Source organism: Tamandua tetradactyla, chromosome 10 (assembly GCF_023851605.1).
Source record: "Tamandua tetradactyla isolate mTamTet1 chromosome 10, mTamTet1.pri, whole genome shotgun sequence".
Classification (NCBI taxonomy): Eukaryota; Metazoa; Chordata; class Mammalia; order Pilosa; family Myrmecophagidae; genus Tamandua; species Tamandua tetradactyla.
In genome coordinates this window covers 33318537-33339426 of record NC_135336.1, presented here as the reverse complement: position 1 = coordinate 33339426, position 20890 = coordinate 33318537, and the positions used below count along the sequence as shown (strand labels likewise).

At 35.5% G+C, this 20890-nt stretch overlaps 1 protein-coding gene across 4 annotated transcripts in view; it reads right to left on the bottom strand.

Moving 5' to 3' along the window:
• Positions 1-20890, bottom strand: part of SPICE1 (spindle and centriole associated protein 1) — a 109737-nt gene that overhangs the window by 28606 nt on the left and 60241 nt on the right. For 3 of the 4 annotated variants that reach the window (XM_077118357.1, XM_077118359.1, XM_077118360.1), the window contains exons 8-11: positions 12435-12577; positions 12087-12224; positions 11467-11729; positions 8932-9063 (exon numbers count right to left, since the gene is read on the bottom strand). In XM_077118357.1, coding sequence (XP_076974472.1) covers positions 8932-9063; positions 11467-11729; positions 12087-12224; positions 12435-12577 — 676 coding nt within the window. The remainder of the gene's footprint in view (positions 1-8931; positions 9064-11466; positions 11730-12086; positions 12225-12434; positions 12578-20890) is intronic. The other variant, XM_077118358.1, reaches the window with a different exon arrangement.

Genomic DNA, 20890 nt, shown 5'->3' with positions numbered 1-20890 from the left:
TGTGCTCTTCTACTGTCTTCTTGATCTCCTTTATGTCATTTGTTATCCCACTTATTTTATTAAGCAGAGTTATATGAATTTTTGATTTGTTGTTTCAATGTCTGTATCTCCTCTGGTGTTTTAATTTGGTCATAAGGCAGAGCTATTTTTGTCTGCATTGTGATATGCTTAGTGATTTCTGCTGTCTTCATCGCATGTAAATATCTTGATTGATTTACTTTGGGAGTTGATTTCTTTCAGTAGTCTAAGGCTTTGTGTTTGTGGGATGGTTGTACAGCAGGGAGCAGGGTACGTGGTGGAGCACTCAGTGCGGTGATTTGTTCAGGGCAGGTATAAGCGCAGGCTGGGATGTTACGCTGATGCTTGTCAACGTGGGCACCCAGAGGCCAGGGAGGATGTAGCTGTGTGGGTGCACCGATCTGGGAGAGACGTAACACTGGTGTGTGCTGGTCTAAGGCACAGGGCCTCTGTGTGCATGCGTAGAGCTGTGGCAGAAGGTTGGCATTATGCCTTCATAGATGTGACCTGGCTGTGCAGGTCAAAACCTTCTCAGAGCTGGGAAGTATGGCTAAGGGCTGTGCACATGCACAGTTCTAGGACTGCTATAAAGTGCAGTTCCCAAAGCTGAATGATGTCACTGGGGGCCTGTGAGCATGCATGGGTCTAGGAGTGCCGTAAACTGATGCACAGAGCTCAAGGGGGGTAGGGTGAGACTGTGGGACACTATGGGCAGGGGGACAGGGGGCAGCCTGGGTATGGAGGTATGACTCATTATTTTTTGCAGGCATCTAGGCATTTAATTCCCTTAATTAGTTTATTCCGGAGGTTGTTTTCACGTCTTTTACCTAGAATTTTCTTGCTGGATGACTTTGTTGTCTATCTGTTCTTTGACATTCAGTTCAACTTATTCTAGTCCCCTAGCTTAGGTTTTGTCTAACAGATGAGAATTTTTCAGTTGTTTTTTTGTTTCTTACCCTGCCTATATGGTGGTATTTTTTCCCCACTCAGGAGGGTCTACTTAGGTATTATAGACCCTAGGCAGATTTTCCCATACCAAATTGGCCTCCTGTCAGGAGGAAAGAGTCATCTGCATCAGTTTTCCCTGAGGGTGAGACCCAGCAGATTGAAAGGCTTTTCTATGAAGCCGCTGGACTCTGCGTTTTTCTATCCTGTACAGTATGTGGCACTTGTCTGTCTGCAGGTCCCACTAGCATGAGGTGATACAGTACCTTAAACTTCAGCAGACTCTTCCTGCTGGGGACGTGTTTGAGACAGAGGAGAGGTTGTAGGCTGGCTTTAATCACTTCACTTTTCCAGATCCTGGGGTCTGAATTCCTTGAGGGAGGGAATCCACCTGAGCTGGGCCCGACCCCTCTCCAGGGAAGGCACAGGCTCCAGACAAACACTCAAACAAGCTCAATTCTGCCTATGCCTAGAGCAGTTGGTGCCTGAGAAGCCTTGAGCTGTATCCACAGAGTAGTCAAGCCGTAGAAACACAGCCACAAAAACAAAAGAGAAAAGTCCTTTTCAGAGCAGAACCCCTGTTCCTCGCGTTTGCCAGTCAAAAGCTTAAGTTGGTATGTTGCTCTGTGTATCTCCAGGTCCTATGTGCCCCCTCCTTTCCTTCAGGACCCAGACCTTCTCAAATACCAAAAACCCTCTGTTTTTTTTTCTTTTTCCGTCAGCCCTGCCCCCTCTGCGCCGGGGCAAAAAATAGCGACTTCTGCTTTTACTGGAGGTTCAGCTGAGCTGCAGACCTATTTTTAGTACTCAGAATTTGTTAATGAATTCCACAATTGGAGCTTGGCTAAGCTCAGCCCCTGATGCTGGTAGTCTCTTTCCTTTCCCCTCTGGAGGAAGCTGCCTGTGGGGAAGGGGTGCCGGCTGCCATGGCTTAGGGAACTCATGGTTCTGGGTGGGTTCGCAACCAGTCCAGCTTCTCCAGACTGGTGTACGCTGTGTATCTGGTCACGGACATGGCCCCAGAAGTTGTTCTGTAATGTTGCTGACTATTTACTAGCTGCTCTGGAAGATGAACTAGATCCCACACCTCGGTAAGCCAACATCTTGGCTCCTTCTCCCCCAATTGATTTTTGACAATGGTACCACATCTACACAACAGGGATGTATGGTCTCTTCATCAAACAGTTCTGGGAAAACTGGTTATCCATACACAAAAGGATGAAGATGAGCTCCTACTTTCACACCATATTCAAAAATTAACTGAAAATGGGTCACAAGTCTGAATAAAGGAACAAACATAAAATTCCTGGAAAGAAACACAGGGAAGCATCTTCAGGACCTTGTGTTAGGCAATGGTTTCTTGAACTTTATACATAAAGCACAAGCAACTAAAGAAAAAAAATAGATAAATGGGACCTTATCAAAATTTAAAACCTTTGTGCATCAAAGGACTTTATCGTGAAAGTAAAAAGATAACCTATAGAACGGGAGAAGGTATTTGGAAACCACATATTGGATAAGGGTTTAATATCCAGAATATATACAGAAATACTGTATCTCAACAACAAAAAGCCAAAACCCAATTAAAAAATGAGGAAGAACAAAGGGATGTTATTACTGCAGGGTGCTGAAAATAGATGGTAATTAATATTTTAAAATTTTACCTTATGTGTGAGAATAAAGCAAAAAATGTTTATTTGGTACAAATTTATACTTTGACTAGTGCATTTCCTAATATAACTTATGTAGACAGCTTAAATGAACAACATAGTACATGGAACCTTGAGTAGGACATGAGGTTTTTGTTGGTTTGTCCAGAGCGATGCCCCAGTAAATCCCAGAGTGATTTGAACAGTGAATAAAAAAAATTTGCAAAGTCCCCTTCGGAGAATGGTGAGAAAGGGGGAATATTCAACTTCCCCAAGATGAATTCTTGATATTCTCAAAAGCAATGCGGATAACCAAAGCTATAGGCTGAACCCCCAAACTTGGGGTTTGTTCATATGAAACTTAACCGCACAAAGGACAGCCTACTTAAAATTAGGCCTAATAGTCTCCCCCAGGAGAACCTCTTTTGTTGCTCAGATGTGGCCTCTCTCTCCAGCCAACACAACAAGCAAACTCACCACCCTCCTCCTGTCTACGTGGGACATGGCTCCTACAGGTGTGAACCTTCCTGGCAACCTGGGACAGAAATCCTAGAATGAGCTGAGACTCAGCATCACGGGATTGAAAAAACCTTCTCAACCAAAGGGGGAAGAGCAAAATGAGATAAAGTATCAATGGCTGAGAGACTCCAAACAGAGTCGAAAGGTTATCCTGGAGGTTATTCTTGCACATTAAATAGATACCACCTTGTTATTCAAGATGTAATGGAGAGGCTGGAGGGAACTGCCTGAAAATGTGGAGCTGTGTTCCAGTAGCCATGTTTCTTGAAGAAGACTGTATGATATAGCTTTCGCAATGTGACTGTGTGAATGTGAAAACCTTGTGTCTGATGCTCCTTTTATCTACCTTATCAACAGACTAGTAAAAGGTATGGAATAAAAATAAATCATAGGGGGAACAAATGTTAAAATAAATTTAGATTGAAATGCTAGTGATCAATGAAAGGGAAGGATAAGTGGTATGGTGTGTATGAATTTTTTTCTGTTTTCTTTTTATTTCTTTTCCTGAATAGACGCAAATGTTCTTCTAAAAAGTGATCATGATGATGAATATGCAACTACGTAATGATATTGTGAATTACTGATTATATATGTAGAATGAAATGATCAACAGTTAAGAATGTTTGTGTTTATTGTTATATTTTTTAAAAAATAAAAAAATAATAAAAAATACAATATGTACAAACAAGCAATAAATTTCAAAGCACATAAAAAAAAATGGGCAGAAGATTTGAATAGACATTTCTCCAAAGAAGATATATAAATGACCAATGAGCATGTGAAAATATACTCCATATCATCATTAGCCACTACAGAAATGCAAATCAAAACCACCATGAGATACCTTTTGTCACCCACTAGAATGGCTACTATTTTTTAAAAAAATGGAAATAACAAGTGTTGGAGAGGATGTGGAGAAATGGAAACATTCATTCGTTGTTTGTGGGAATGTAAAACAGTGCAGTGCTTATGGAAGATAGTTTGGCAGTTTTTCAGAAAGTTAAGCATAGAATTACCATATGACCCAGCAATCCCATTCCTAGGTATATACCCAAAAGAACTGAAAATGGGTGCAAACAGATATTTTCACAGATATTCATAGAGCCATTTTTCACAATTGTTAAAAAATGGAAGCAAGCTAAATGTCTATCAACATAGATGAATGAAATGTGGTATATACACACAATGGAATATTATTCAGCAGTAAAATGGAATGAAGTTCTGATACATGCAATAACATGGATGAAGATAACATGTTAAGTGAAATAAGGCAGACACAGAGGATAATTATTAGATTATCTCAGTGATATGAAATAATTTGAATAAGCAAATTTGTAAGTCAGAAAATAAATTAAAGGTCACCAGGGCAAAACGGAGTAGTGAATGGAGAGTTAATGCTTAAGTTGCACAGAGTTTCTATGTGAGTTGACAGAAAATTTTTGGTATGCATGGTGGTGATGGTAGCACAACATCATGAACACAATTAATAGCACTGAATTATGAATTTGAATGTGCTTTTAAAAGGGAAAATTTTAGGCTTTATATATGGTCTATAATTTTTTTTTCTAAAAAAAATAGGACTGTACAGCACAGTGAACCCTAGAGTAAATCATGGACTATAGTAAATAGTACCATTATAAAAATGTTTTTTAATTAATTATAACAATGTACCAAAATATTTTAAGGTGTTAATAATAGAGTGCTTTAAGGGAACCTTTATTTTATTTAGGATTTTTCTGTTAGCCTATAAAAAAAAAAGCTAGAGACAACCTAACTAAAAATAATGTGTGATCCTTGTTTGGCTCCTGGGCCAAAAATTTTTCTAAAATAGTTATAAAGGACATCATTAGAACAAGTGGAGAAATTTGAACATGCACCATATATTACAATACAGTATCGCATCTAATACTATCAGTAATATTACAACAACTTCCTGATCATAGTGATTGTATTGTGGTCAAGTACAAAAATGCCCTTGTTCTTAGCACAGTGGTAACTAATGAATTATTTGCTATTATGTGTCATGATGCTTATAACTAACTCTCAACGAGTTCAGGAAAAAAAGAAATACATAGATAAACAGAAGAACAAATGATAAAATGTTAACAACTACCATTTCAAGGTAAAATGTCTATGTTTATTATATTATTACAGTGTTTATTTTTACTATTCTTGAAATTTTCCCATACACTTTGATTTTTCAAAATAACAAATTATGAGAATGGGTTCGGTTCCCAGACCATTCACCCCCCCTGAAGAAAAAAGGAGTAAGGAAAGTAATTACATTTGGACAGGAGTGGGAGAAAAGAGGGCTAAGTGCCAGCCATGCCCTACTTCTGGATCCATGTAGTGTTTACATGAGTGCTCATTTTGTAATAATTTATTTGACCAGTTCTTTTTTGGTTTGTATACTTTTCCTCATGTTGTTCAATAAAAACGGATTTAAAGAAAAAAATACATCAGGAAAAAGAGACTCAATAGAATATTACACAGACATTTAAACTGATAAATATGAATAGTAGAGTTACAGTATTGCATATGCAATAATCTTAAGGGAATAAAGAAAAACTATATTATACATGTTATTTGCTTACAACTTTAACTATATTGTGTGTGTGAGAGAGCAAGTAAGACAGTGATCACTATGATATTATTATGAGACATACAGACATCTGATAAAAATCAAGTGTGGTTAGAACAATGAAATTAATTAGCAGGTACTGCTAAAAAAAAAACTATACTAGACATTTTTATATCACCAGCCCAATTTTTCTGAATTTTATATTCACATATGCAATGGCCTACTCAGTATCTCCAATACAGAACTCAAATAGGCTTCTCAAGTTTAAAATGTTTCAAACCAAATTCCTCCTCAAGTCCTCCCCACTTGATGATAGCAACACCATCCTTCTGTTTATTCCCATTTGGATTTTACATTTAACAGATTTCAGAATAGTTAAAAAAGATGCTGCCAGGGTCTATAGAGGTGCAAATGAAGACCACAGGCAATGTCCTCAAAGATATTTTATCCAGTGAGGATGACTACAAATTAGCAACACAGCCCAAAAGAAAAACTCTAAAATGTTAGCTGAGATTAATGGGGTAGTAGATAATGTGTAATTTTCTTATTTTCCTTTTGGATTTTCAGATTTCTACATTTTCTGAACAGATGATGTTTTACTGAACTTATATTTTCCCTCTTAATATACTTTGCGGTAAAGTTTTGTTATTAGTCTTTTGCTTTCTCTAGGCAGAGATTTTCCTGAGAATAGAGTTCCTATTTAATTCACCTCTGTATTCTCAGCTTGGCATCTTGCAACAGCGACTGCTCCATAAATGTACAGTGAATGAATTAATAAATATTTCTCCTCCTTCCTGTAAGAAATAGCTAGGTATACCTGAATACCAAGCGCAAAGAGACATTACCACTCCATCATTCACCTCCTTTACCCAACTGACATTCACAGGTATGTTCTGTTCTGAGCAAAGGAAGAGAGGTCAGAGTACCTAAGTGTGGATACATAAAGGCATCTAAGGAAGGGCATGTGCAAACTTCCCAAGGTCCAATCTCTAATGCATTTGGATACCACACAGTTAATGCTGGCTCCCAAATTGGAGGTCTTTGTAACATCTGCTGATTGCCCTTTGATCTCCCTCCTGCAGATTTACCTTAAGGAAATTATTACACAAACACTAAACTAGAACCCTTTAAACAATTAATGCTCGGTTGTTTTTTCATTTTTTTATTAGACAATTTGTAGGTTTATACAAAAATCATGTTATAAGATACAGAGTTCTGATATACTACACTACTCTATTACACCTTGCATTAGTATGGTACACTTACTACAACTGGTGAAAGAACATTTTTATACTTATATTATAGTCCATATTTTGCTCTAAGTTGTTTGTGTTGTACAGTCCTATGGATTTTTTTTCTTTTTATTTTAGTAACATATACAACCTAAAACTTCCCTTTTTAATCACATTCAAATATATAATTCAGTGCTGTTAATTATGTTCACAGCATTCTGGTACCACCACCACCACCATCCATTACCAAAACTTTCCTATCACCCTAAATTTAAGCATTATCTACCCATTCTCTTCCCCAACCCTGGCCTCTGGTAACATGCATTCTAGTTTTTTACTTTGTGAATTTGCTTACTCTAATTATTCCACATCAATGCGATTATATTATACGTCTCCTTTCATTAATGCTGTTTAGGACAGAGAAAGATTGGAAAGAACCTAAACCTCATATGAGATTAGGCAAATACATTTTGGTATATTATATAATTGAATATTCTTACATTGTAATTGCTATTAGAATTTAGCTTATAGATTACAGAAAGCTGTTCAAGATAAATCATTAAATGACAAAGTATGTTATAAAGAATATATGTGGTACTGTGCTATAGTATTCTATATACCTAAAAAGGGATCTGGAAAGCTCTTCAACAGAGGCTCAACACTAGTCTTTGGAGCAAGCAGGATTTGGGGGTGGTTTTATCTCTTCTTTTCATTGTCTGTATTTCTGATGTTTTTGTAATAAGTATGTACTGTTTTGCAATAAGGAAAAGTAACAATCAAAATTACTTTTACTTGCAAAAAGAAAAGAGAAATATTCAAGTTTAAGAAAGACATTAAAAAGGCAGGATTAAAAGTTATGAGACTTATGTGGCCTTTCCCACATTCCACATCCCTGCCACACTGGTCTCCTTAATGTTTTTGAGTCAGCCAGGTATATTCCCTGCAAATTTGTTCCCTTATCCCCTTCAGAGCTTTGCTCAAATGTTACCTTCTACAAGAGGCATAGCCTGCCCTGCTTATCAATACACCCTCCTTCCCTAGGTACTCTTATCTCTCTTCCCTGCCTTATTTTTCTTCATAGCACATACCACCATTTTACTGTATATGGTAAAATGAATTTATTTAGAATTCATTTAGAATTTATTTTTTTTTTTTAGAATTTATTTAGAATGTAAGCTCCACAAGGGCAAGAATATTTAAATACTGGCCACTATTATATTTCCTGGGCCTAGAACAGTGTCAGGCCCACAGCAGGTTTTCAATACAAACTTGCTGAATGAATTAATTCACTTTGAAACGCATATCTTCTCAAAAGAATTGAAAATGTATGTTATCACAAAACCTTCTTAAGCAGCTAACAGTCTCAGTGACAGGCATACATACAAGCATAACACAAGTTGATAAATGCAATGACGGCAATATCCAGAGAGTTCTAAAAGCACACAAAGGAAGAATGCTTAAGAGGCATGTGTACAATGTGGTTTTCCAAAGAGATACTGCCTAAATCTTAAAAAAAAGAGAAAAAAGAAAGAAAGAGTAGCAATTAGCCAAACAAATGGCCAAGAAGACATATCTAACTAGTATGAAGATCCTGTAAACAACCATAAATAGCATCAGATGTTATTATAAGAGGCCTCCTCAAAGGCTGTACTCTGCTGCTCTAAAGTTAAAAGGCGCCATCACAACACTCATTTCACATTACCTATTACAATATTGGTGGTTATGTTTAAACGTAGATCCTGCCATCTCCACTAAATAGTAAGTTCCTTAAAGATGGTAGACTTGTTCTACATATCTATCTATCCACCAAGATTCTACCATAGTTCCTCCCACACAATGAACGCTCAATAAGTAACTACTATTGATAACTAAAAGGTAAGTATTCACATCAGCAAAACTAAACCGAAGGAAACTACAGAAGTCTTTACATTCTTAAAGATGCTTTATACTACTAAACACAGAAAAGTTTGGGATCTCATCTCAGTACCTGTATAGTAGTATTTTCCTCTCTAAGAAGAATAATTTCAGCTGTCAGAGCATCAATAAGCTCTCGATGATCACCTAATACTTGTTCCAGTTGCTGCCTCATCTCTACTTCTTTACGCAGTTGCAGCTCACTCTACAAAAAAAAGCCAAACTTCCATCAATACCATCACATATTGAAAACTAAGTTTCAACTTAAAGGTTATAGGTCAAAGAACAATCATGTTTACAAAGAAATACACATGGCAGTAATGAAAATTAAAATTTTATTAAAAGGATTATAATTTATTAAACAAAAGTGCTGCTTTATCTTCTTCCTTATTTAAATAAAACAGTGAATATAATATCTAAAATTAAACAACTACAATTTTTGTAAATGAGTAGAGGGAAGTACATATAAATATTTACTTGAATCTACACAAACAATCTCTAAAAGGATACATAAGAAAATGGTAATGGAAGTTGGATACAAGGAAGCAAACAGGTTAGCTGGAAGTCAAGGATGAGAATTAGATTTTTCATTGCACACACTCCTTATGTCAGAATTTCAAATCATGTGAATGTATTGCTTATTCAAAAATAAAGCTTTTTAAAAAATGAAAACTTATTTAAATAGTTTTGCTTTGTGAAGCAAATGATTAGCTAAAAGTAGATGTTTCTACATCTATAAAATTTTAAAATTTAATGCTTTAATTGTACAGAGTTTCAAACTGACTTGATGAAAAAGTTTTGGTAATGGATGGTAGTGACAGTAGCACAACATTGTGAACATAATTAGTATTACTGAATTGCATATTTGAAAATAGTGAAAAGGGCAAATTATAGGTTGTATATATGTTACTATAATAAAAATTAAAAAACAAAACAAAACAGGGCTATACAACAAAAAAAGAGAACCCTAATGTAAACTATGGACTATTGTTAATAGTATAACTAAAAAAATATTCTTTCAAGAATTATAAAAGATATACCACACTAAAGCAAGGTGTTACTAATAGGGAGGTATGTGGGAACTCTGTATTTTATGCATGATTTTTCTATAAACGTCCAACTTCTCTAATTAAAAAAAACACTACAAAGTAACAATAATCAGGACAGTGTGGTACTGGCTTAAGAACAGAAATACAGGTCAATGCATTAGAATTCAGAATTCAAAAACAAACCCTCACATTCACAGTTAATTTTTTAACAAGGATATCAAGACAATTAAATGGAAAGAGAAGAGTCATTTCAACAAATTGTCCTGGAACAACTGTATATCCACTGCAAAGGAATGAAATGGCACACAATAATAAGCTTAGAATGGATCGAAGACATAAATATAAGAGCTAAAACTATAACATTCTTAGAAGAAAACATAGGTATAAATCTTTATGACCTTGAATTAAGCAATGGTTTCTTAGATATGATGGCAAAAGCACAAGCAACAAAGGAAAAAATATGCTTATAGTAGTATTATTCATAAAAGCTAAAAAGTGGAAATAACCCAGCTATCTATCAACTCATAAACGGTATATAAAATAAAATGTGATATATCCATATAATAAAATGGCCATTAAAAAAAAAAGGAATGAAGTAGTGAACATGAATGAAACTTGAAAATATTGCACCAAGTGAAGGAAGTCAATCACAAAAGACCACATACTGTATGATTCCATTTACATGAAAGGTCCAGAACAGGCAAATATATAGAGAAAGAAAGTGGATTAGTGGTTGTCTAGTGTTGGGGCAGGGGGAAGAGAGGGACTGAGGGGAAATGAGGAGTGACTGCTAATGGGTACAGAGTTCTTTATGGGGTTATGAAGATGTTCTAATATTGTTTGTAGCAATGGCTACATAACTCTGTGAATACACTAAAAGCCACTGAATTGTACACTTTAAGTTAGTAGATTAAGGTGTGTAGATTATATTTCAGTAAAGCTGTTAAAAAAATAAACAAATGACAACAGGTATAAATGGTTTTGCTCCATAAAGCAAATGATTAGCTAAAAAATGTGCATGCTTCTGAGCCTGTAATAAGAGTAATAAAAGTATACTCCTGGAGATTCCTGACTTAGGGTAGAAGAATATTAAGACTTTATAAAAGACATAAGGCTTTTTTCAAGATTACAGGTATGCCACTCTCCAAACTGAACTAAAATGGGAGTAGGATGCAAAGAAAAGCAGCAGATTGAAGACACATGTAGTAGTCTTAACTGCCAAATGGTAATAAGTGGACAACTGATTACTAGTATTTAGTATTAGCAAATAATATAATTTTATTTATAGCAGATTTATCATTCTGAATACTGAATATATTTTATTAACGGTCACATTAAAATCAGCGTCAATTATCTGAGTATATACAAACCAACGGTAGAAGAAATAAAGAAGATAAACTTTCACTGCATATAATCTAAAACAAAGGTATTTTAAATAAAGCTATTCAAGCATAATTGTCCTTTACTTGGAGGTTGCAATAAATTAAGTAGTGAGGAAAAAACTCCCACACAATCTGCCCATTCCCTAAATAGGTACTCTGATAGCCTCATGCTCTTACCTCTTTAAGGTAGCGAACCAGGCGACAAAGGCTGCTCACCAGGGACAAAGTGAAGCCTGTGAGTCCCTGACTGTTCTGCAGTCCTGTGACCTCCCGTCCTGTCCACCGTTCATATTCTCCCATCTCGTGTTCCACTTCGTGTATCATGTGTTTGAGGACATCCAGACTGGAATTATTGCTTGGTAAGTCTGCAGAGGTTGTACTTGTTGATAACATGGTTTTCTTCTGCTTAGAAGGAGCACACAAATCTGGTTTTCTTTTCACTAATAATGAAGAAAATCATTTTATTTTGAAGGCCAGGAAAAGTCACAACTAGAAAACTGCTAGAAAAAACTTTTTAGACACTTATTCACAGTTTATAAAAGGTTTTATAAAAGTTATCACCATTTTTCTCATAAAAATTTATACAATTCAAACCAGGTTTACACATGAGTACATTAGAACCATCTTTCTATGAGTAATTTGGATGGAAAGAGGCACTTTTTAGCTAATATTCAACAAATTCTTACTTAATTAGACCCAACTCAAACTTAAGGGTAAAAACTATTTACTAAGAGATTAAGATAGCTGTATCAAGTAACATGTTTAATAATTCATCTTTGTAAATTAAGGGTATGAACCTTTATTTAACAGCTGTTTTTGTTTCCTTGAGTTCAGCACTTGTCCTACAATATAGCTTGAATCTAGAGTGTCATTAGATTCCTCAGGCTGAAGCTTGGTATGGATTCCCTTGATGGCACCGGTAGCATTCAAAGCAGCTAAAAGGAAGAACATTTCCAAAAGTATCTTAAGTGTAAAAAAAAAAAAAAAAAAGCAAATACTTCAATTGATAACTTCATCAGATATTTTACTCAATTAGGCTAAGATAGTCAAACTGAAATAACATTCCTCTAAAAATTACTGTGTTCAAAAAGCGGTCAATAAAGTAGACTACTACTCTGTGATAAACCATGCAATAGATAACAAACCTCTTTGCTCCTCCGAAGGAGTAGTACATGATGGAGTTCCTGAAGGGGTTGCTATTTGTGACTGTGTTGCTATCTTCTGATGAATATCAGTCCACAATCTATTAATTAACTCAGAATTTTCTTCCTTAAGTTGCTGGAGAAACCTACAAATTACATGACAATAAGCTATTAAAATGGATAGGTGCTATCATTTAATTTTTTCAGCTGCTTACTGCTTACCTGCTTGTTTTGAGGGAGCTTTTCATAATGAAAGAAAAAATTATTTTCACTTTAATTGATAAGACAGATGATCAAAATGCCTGTCAACTTAGTGTTAGAAGGAATCATGACATCTCTCCAAGTTTCTATTTACATTGGCCCCTAAAGTAGACTCTTTGCCCTTTCTGAAGAATTGCAGTACATTTTCATCCTCTTCTCTATTTTTCTGGAAAAAAGGAACTAAGGGGCGGGCCACGGTGGCTCAGCAGGTAAGAGTGCTTGCCTGCCATGCCCAAGGACCTGGGTTCGATTCCCAGTGCCTGCCCATGTGAAAAAAAAAAAAAAGGAACTAAGCATACATGGCTCAGACTCTTCTGGTTCTTTTCTCCTACAAAAGAGCCTGTTCTCAGAGCACAGACAATCTCTATTCATCATTGAAGTGAATTTACTGGAACAGACTCTCCTTCTATGGGGTGGGCAGGGAGTACAAGGGTGAAGGAATAGAAAAGGAAAGAGGAGCTACAGTTTAGAAGGTTAGTATTTCTAAGCCCTTTGGTTGCTAAATCCTAAGCTACAATCAGCTTTATCAGCAATAAAGCTGATATTTTAATCTTCAATTGTCTGATTCACGTATTTCTCATTTATGTAGCCATAAAAAGGAATGAAATACTGATATGTGCTTCAGTGTGAATGAATGTTGAAAACATTAGGCTAAGTGAAAGAAGCCAGTCACAAAGGTCACATATTGTATAATTCTATATGTATGAAATGTCTAGAATAGCCAAATCTATACAGACAGTATGTAGATCAGTAGTAACCTAGAGCTGGAAGGAAGGGAATAGGGAAGAAATGGGGAAGGAGGTGACTGCTAATAAATATGGGGTTTCTTTGGGGGTGATGAAATGTTCCAAACTGATTATAGTGATGGCTGCTAAAAATCATTGATTATTACACTTTAAATGGGTAGAAGTGACTTATACCTCAATAAAGCTGTTTTTCTTTTAAAAAAAAAGCACAAAAAGGGGGATCTTTTCAAGTGGTTCCACAAATCTCAAGCTCAAAGAGTTGCTTCCAAGCAACCTATGGATAGCATATTAGAACTGTAGTTGCTATAGAATATATTTGGCAAAAGGGCCATGATGTAGTCCATTCAAAAATAGTAATAAAAGCATCAGAAAGATTCTTTTGTGTTAGTTCTAAGTCTACCCTTCAGGATAAATCCCAAGTAGAATGTTGTCATGAGGATTCTTTTTAAATTGGGGGGGGAAATCTCAAAACAGTCTGAAACTCATATTACTGTGAGTTTTACTTTTAAGAGTCAGGTAGGTTATTTGAAACATAATAACACAATACCAAATGTGGTATGCTGAAAAATAGCACCCCACAACTTATCCATGACTTAATCCCAGAAATCTGTGAATGTTACTTTGCATGACAAATAAAGTCTTTTCATATGTTATTAAGTTAAGGATTTTGAGATGGAGAGGTTATCCTGGATTACCAGTGTGGGTCCTAAATACAATCATATAAATCCCTATAAGAGAGAAACACAGAAAGATTTTGACACACATACACAAAAAGCAATGTGAAGATGGAGGCAAAGATTGGGATGACATGGTCCCAAACTAAAGAATGCCATCAGCCACCAGAAGGTGGAAAAGGCAGAGACTCTGGAGGGAGGGTGGCCCTGCCATCACCTTAATTTCAGCATAGTGAAACTGATTTTAAACTTCTGCCTTCTAGAAATGTGAGAATAAATTTTTGTTGTTTTCAAGCCACCAAATTCATGGTACTGTGTTACAGCAACCAAAAAAAACTAATAAACTACCTTAAATTTGGCTACTTTCAATTAAGAAGCTCAAATACATATATATTCCATAAAAATATATACATATATGGAATTACTTTAAAGTATTTATCTCTATTTTAAGACACTTGTCATGGTTAGGGACAGGTGTCAACTTGGCCAAGTTGTGGTACCTGTTCATCTGATTGGGCAAGCACTGGCCTGTCTGTTGCAATGAGGACATTTCATAGGATTAGGTCATGATCATGTCAGCTACATCCACAGCTGATTCCATTTGTAATCAGTCAAAGGGGAGTGTCTTCTGCAATTGGTGATGCTAAATCCAATCATGGGAAGCCTTTTAAGGAGGACTCAGAGGAGACAGGTTCCATTCCTGCTTTGGCTGGTGAGCCTCTCCTGTGGAGTTCATCCAGGCCATCCATTGGAGTCATCGGCTTCGCAGCCTGCCCTGTGGATTTTGGACTCTGTGTTCCTACGGTCACGTGAGACACTTTCATAAATTTTATATTTGCAAGTGTTCCCTGCTGATTCTGTTTCTCTAGAGAACCCTAACTAATATAACACTAAACTCCCTTACACTCAGAACTCTGTTTTACACAATTTTATTTACTTTGGGTTCTTTGATCCAAATCCAACCTCCTTCCATTTTCACTAATAACCACTTATCAGTACTAATTCTATTTTATTGCAGCATCAATTACAATAAGATTCTAAGGACATCATTTCAAAGACAACTTAGCAATAGCAGTATCTCTATTTTACATCCTTAACCTATAAATCCCTACCCAAAGGAAGATGCTAAAGCCCACAGGAAACAGCAACTTTCCTTCTCTCATATTTTTTCCTGACTCCTTATCATAGATGCCTGTAATCTCACCCTTTCCTCCCTTAACCCAGCCTTACTTACTTCTCCCAACACAATGGTCTGCAGCATGAGTTAGTTAGTGGCTAAGGAAAAAGTGAGGAAAAATGCTTGCAATCACTGCTCCCTCATTCTGAATATACTAATCCTCAGAAATATCAATGAACCAATAGGGGCTTTTACAGATAAGGGTAAAAACTTAATTATCATTTATTTAATGTTCACAGGAACATATATTCAAAGAAATTTTCAAGCCAGAATGTGCCTGTGGTAGGCTGAATTAGGTACCACAATTTAGACATGTACTTAATCTTAATTTTCATCCCTGTGGGTGTGAAACCATTGTTAATAGGTTCTCTTGAAGATGTTATTTCAGTTAAAGTGTGGCCAAACTGAATGAGATTGGGCCTTAAACCAGATTAGTAGAGTCCTTTATAAGCAGAAGAAATTTAGACATAAAGAAACAAAGCCACAGAGACGAATGAGAAGCTAGAAGTCCACGCAACTGGAAGAGAAAGGAAAGGGCATCACCATGCAACAGGAAAGCCAAGGAACCAAAATACTGCCAGCCCACCAGAATGCTACCAATCCAGGGAAGAAATAAGCCTTCTAGCCTCTGAAACTATGAGCCAATAAATTCCTGTGGTTTAAGCCAAAACCAGCCTAGCAAAACTAAGACAGCACCTTAGAGGTCATATAGTTTACCTCTTACATTTTACAACTGAGGAAAAAAGGATGCACAAATTATCTGACTAGTAAATAATGAAAGGCTTAATTTCCAATACCTCATGCCAAATAACTGACATTTTCAGAGGTTTACATAAGTAGAAATCTTGAACCAGAACTCCCCAAACTAAGAATAGAAACGGACAAAAACAGGAAGAAACAAAATAAGATTTAATTGTACTCAGGAAAGAAATCAAAGAGAAAGGCAAAACTATCTCTGAAATAAAAATTAAATTACAATGTGAATAAAGAGTTAGTGAGAAAATGCCTGACAGGGAAGATAGGTGAAAAAAGTTTTCCATATACAATATTAGAGCCCCTAAAGAATAAAAATTAAAAATGAGATAGAACTAATATTCAAAACTACAATCCAAGGAAATTTTCATGAAATAAAAAATAAAGGACTAAATCAATAGCATGAACTGGGTTCCTGGGAAAACTGACTTAGAAAGGTAAACTCCAAGACATTTCTTAATGATGATTAAAGTTTAGAGATACAGGAAAAATTTCTCAAATCACTACGCAAAAACATCAAGTTATTTATAAGGGAAGGAAAATTATCTCCATAGATTTCTCAAAAGCAATATATAATGCAAAACAAGAGATGAGCAACATTTTCAAGAAAGTCAAGGAGACAAACTACGAACTGAAGATTTTATATAAAGCCAAGCTCTCCTTCAAATATCCAGAGCATAGAAAGTGTTTTAAACTTGTAAGAACTCAGAGTATACTATATTTAAAAGCCCATCTTAAAAAATCTACTACATTATGAGCTTCATCCAACCAAAACATAACGAGGGAAACATCATAAAAGGACTGATGTTGATATTTAATTGTAGCTTGAAGACTAAGACAAAAGTGGGACTAAATATGGAATAATAATATGTAAATGTTTTATATTCTGTAAAGCAAAAAAAATGCAACAAAAAATGAGGAAGAGAATGAAAAGAAGCAAACAGAATGATCCTTATTGCACGAGCAATAGATAGAAGTAAAAACCAGCATTTAAAACTGACATATCTGACAGTAAAAAATTAATTAAGAAAACAAGGGACTAGAGGTGCTATAAAAGGTATATATATCTTTTAGAATAGAGGTATAGAATTAGAACAAACTTACAAACCTCCTGAATACCTAAAGAAATTTTTAAAAAGAACAGAGAAAGCATATCACAGGAAAAGGAAAAAGTTATTCATAATATATACATTAACAATAGCAACCTATAAAATAATATTACAAAGTTGAAATCAAACTTTGATATCAGCTGTATCAATAAATGCTAAAGCTTACACTGCCAATTAAAAGAAAATGATTTTCAAGTTGTTTAACAAGGCAAGACCCAACTCTGACAAATGTAAGAGACAGACCTAATATAAATCATTCAGAAATGCTAAAAATGAAAGGATGAGCACAGATAAACCACATGATTGGAGACAAGAAGAAAGCAGAGGTTTCATTGCCAATATCAGACAAAAGAGAACTAAAGTCAAAAAGCATTTAAAAGGAGGACCCTCTAGAATGCTAATGCCATAAGTTACCATGAAAAAAATTGCACTTACAGATACCTAATACCAAAAAAAAACAAAACAAAACATAGCACTCAACTTTATGAAGAAGGTGTTTAACTCCAAACAATTAAATACACATAAACAAGAATGCAAAGAGAAATAGAAACACTCTAATAATAGACTTTAATATACTACTCTCAATATGAGCCAGTGACAAAAATAAGTAGGGATAAAGAAGAAGTAAACAACATAATCAATAAGGTTTACCTTATGAATGTACATACAGAACTTTACACCTAGTCAACAGAAAATATACCTTCTTCTCAAGCACACATATGAAACATTCACAAAAATTTGATCATATATTATTAGGTCACAAAGAAAACAATTAAATTCTACAGGTAGAAATAATAAAATCCACACTCTGAACACAAGGTAATTAAAAAAAAAAAAAAGAGGCTCTCCTACCTGGAATTTTTTTAAAAAACTTCTATTAAACAATGCATAGGTAAAAGAGAAAATATATATTAAAATTCCCTAATTTCTAAAATTATAAAAATACTGGATATTAGAATGTATGGTATACATTTAAAGCGATGACCTGAGAAAAATTCAGAGTTTTAAAAACCAATAAGTAATAAAGAACGAAAATACATGTGTTAAATTCTAAACTCAAAAAGCTATAAAAAGAATAACAAAGTAAATCTAAAGAAAGTACAAGGAAGGAAGTAAGGATAGAAACAAAACTAGATGAGTAAGAAAACACAAAAACAATTATTTTAATTAATAAATCAAAATACTGATTATTTTGATGAAAATGTTTTGGTAATGGATAGTGGTGATATGTTCTAGTTTGCTAGCTGCCAGAATGCAATATACTAGAAACAGAACAGCTTTTAAAAAGGAGAATTTAATAAATTGCTAGTTTACAGTTCTAAGACCAAGAAAACGTCCCAATTAAAGCAAGTCTATAGAAATGTCCAATCAAAGGCAGCCCTTGAAAGATACCTTGGTTCAAGAAGGCTGATGAAGTTCAAGGTCTCTCTCTCTCAAATGAGAAGGCACATGGCAAACATAAGTCAGGGCTTCTCTTTCTCTCAGCTGGAAGGGCACATGGCGAACACAGCATCTATGTTAGCTTCTCTCCTGGCTTCCTGTTTCATGAAGCTCCCCGGGAGGCATTTTCCTTTTTCATCTCCAAAGGCTGCTGGTTAATGAATTCTCTGCTTCTCATGGCTATGTCCTCCTTCTCTGCTCTCTCCGAATCTCTCTCACTCTCCAAAATGTTTCCTCATTTATAGGACTTGAGAAACTAATCAAGACCCACCCCCGTCACCTAATCCAGCTTAACAACCACTCTTGATTAAATCACATCTCCAGGGGGAGATGATCTAATTACAATTTCAAACATAGAGTATTGAATAGGGATTAGAAGAAACGGCTGCCTTTACAAATGGCATTAGGATTAAAACATGGCTTTTCTAGGGTACATACATCATTTCAAACCAGCACATGATGGTAAACACGACATTGTGAACGTAAGTAACAGCACTGAAATATATATCTGAATGTGATTAAAAGGGGAAATGTTATACTGTATATATGGTAATAGGATAAAAAAAAATTTTAATCCATGAAACTGCACAATACAAAGAGTGAACCGTGAGTAAAACCATGGACTATAGTTAACAATACAATTATAAAAATGCGCTTTCTTGGCAAAGTCCCTTGAGGGATGGGAGAAAGAATATGGAACTATTAAACCTTACAAACAGGGAATCCCCTGATACTGTGTCAAACTTTTAGGACACCCAAATCAATAGGCCATGCCCTGGATCATGAGGTTTACTCCTATGAAGCTTATGTAGGTAGTGAAGAAACTTAGACTACCTTTAGATCTGCCTAAGAGTTACTTCTGGAGGACCTCTTCTGTTTCTCAGATGTGGCCTCACTCTCTCTAAGCCCAACTGTGCAAGCAAAATCATTGCCCTCTGCCCTACATGGGACATGGCATCCAGGAGTGAAAGTCTCCCTGGCGACGTGGGAGATGACTCCCAGGCATGAACATGGCCCTGCCACTGTGGGATCAACAATTCCATCCTGACCAAAAGGGGGAAAAGAAGTGTAACTAATAAAGTATCAGTGGTTGAGAGAGTTCAAATAGAGTTGAGAGGCTACTCTGGAGGTTGCTCTTACACAAGCTTCAGTTAGACCTTGCTACCTATCATAACCTGCCAACCCCCAACCAGGACCACTCCAGTTAATCCTAAAGAACATCTAGGGCAAGATATATGATGTTCTCTCCAGAACATCAGATAGTTCCATCCCCCTATCCCATGTTAGTGACAGACCCTTCCAATATGAAAAAGATAGTATGGTCATAGCCCAAACACCCCTAAAGAGAGGGATGTAAAGGTCAAAGGCAATGGTGGAGTTATACAGAGGAGATAGGATTTAACAAATGAATATGAATGCTGAATAACTAAACTGATATCTCTTCTAGTCTCTACTATCTTAGAGCAGCTAGAAGTAAAAACCTTAAATTGTGGAATTGTAACCCATGTCAAACTCTGAAATATGTCCTACAACTAATCGTGGTGCTGTGCTTTGAAATTTATTGCTTTTTGATATATATGTTATTTTTCACAAAAAAAAAAGAAGGAAAAAAAGTCAACTGTGACCATAAAAAAATATTTAAGCCTTCTAGCCTCCTATATTCTGGAGTACCTAGAAGGAAAAATCTGAGAGCACTGTATGGTAACCCATGACAAACTCTGGGATCTGTCCTGTAACTACTTGTTGAAGAGTGCTTTGAAAACTATTGCTTTTTTATTTCTTTGCTTTGTATATATGTTATACTACACAGAAAAGTTAAAAAAAAGTGTGGTTTCACCAACTGTAATAAATATAACACACCAATGCAAGATGTTAATAGTAGGGTGGTATATGGGAATCTTGTATTTTATGCATGATTTTTCTATAAACCCACAATTTCTCTAATAAAAATTTGAAAAAAAAATCCTGGTTCTCTGAAAAATTAACAAAATAGACAAAACATTTACAAACAATTTTTTTAAAAAAGGGCAGAGCCCAAATAAAACAAGAAATGATATGGGAAATAAGTACTGACCCTGAAAAATTATTTTTTAAAGTATAGAGATTATTTGCACAATTCTATGGAAATATATTAGAAAACCTAGTGAAATGGATGATTTTCTAAGAAAGTATTTATTTTCTAAAATTTACCTGAGAAAAATAAAAAGCTTAGATAACCCAACCTCTGTAAGAAAGCAACAGGGAAATTCTACCAAACCTTCAAAGAATAATAGTCCCAAAGATACAAACATTTTCTGGA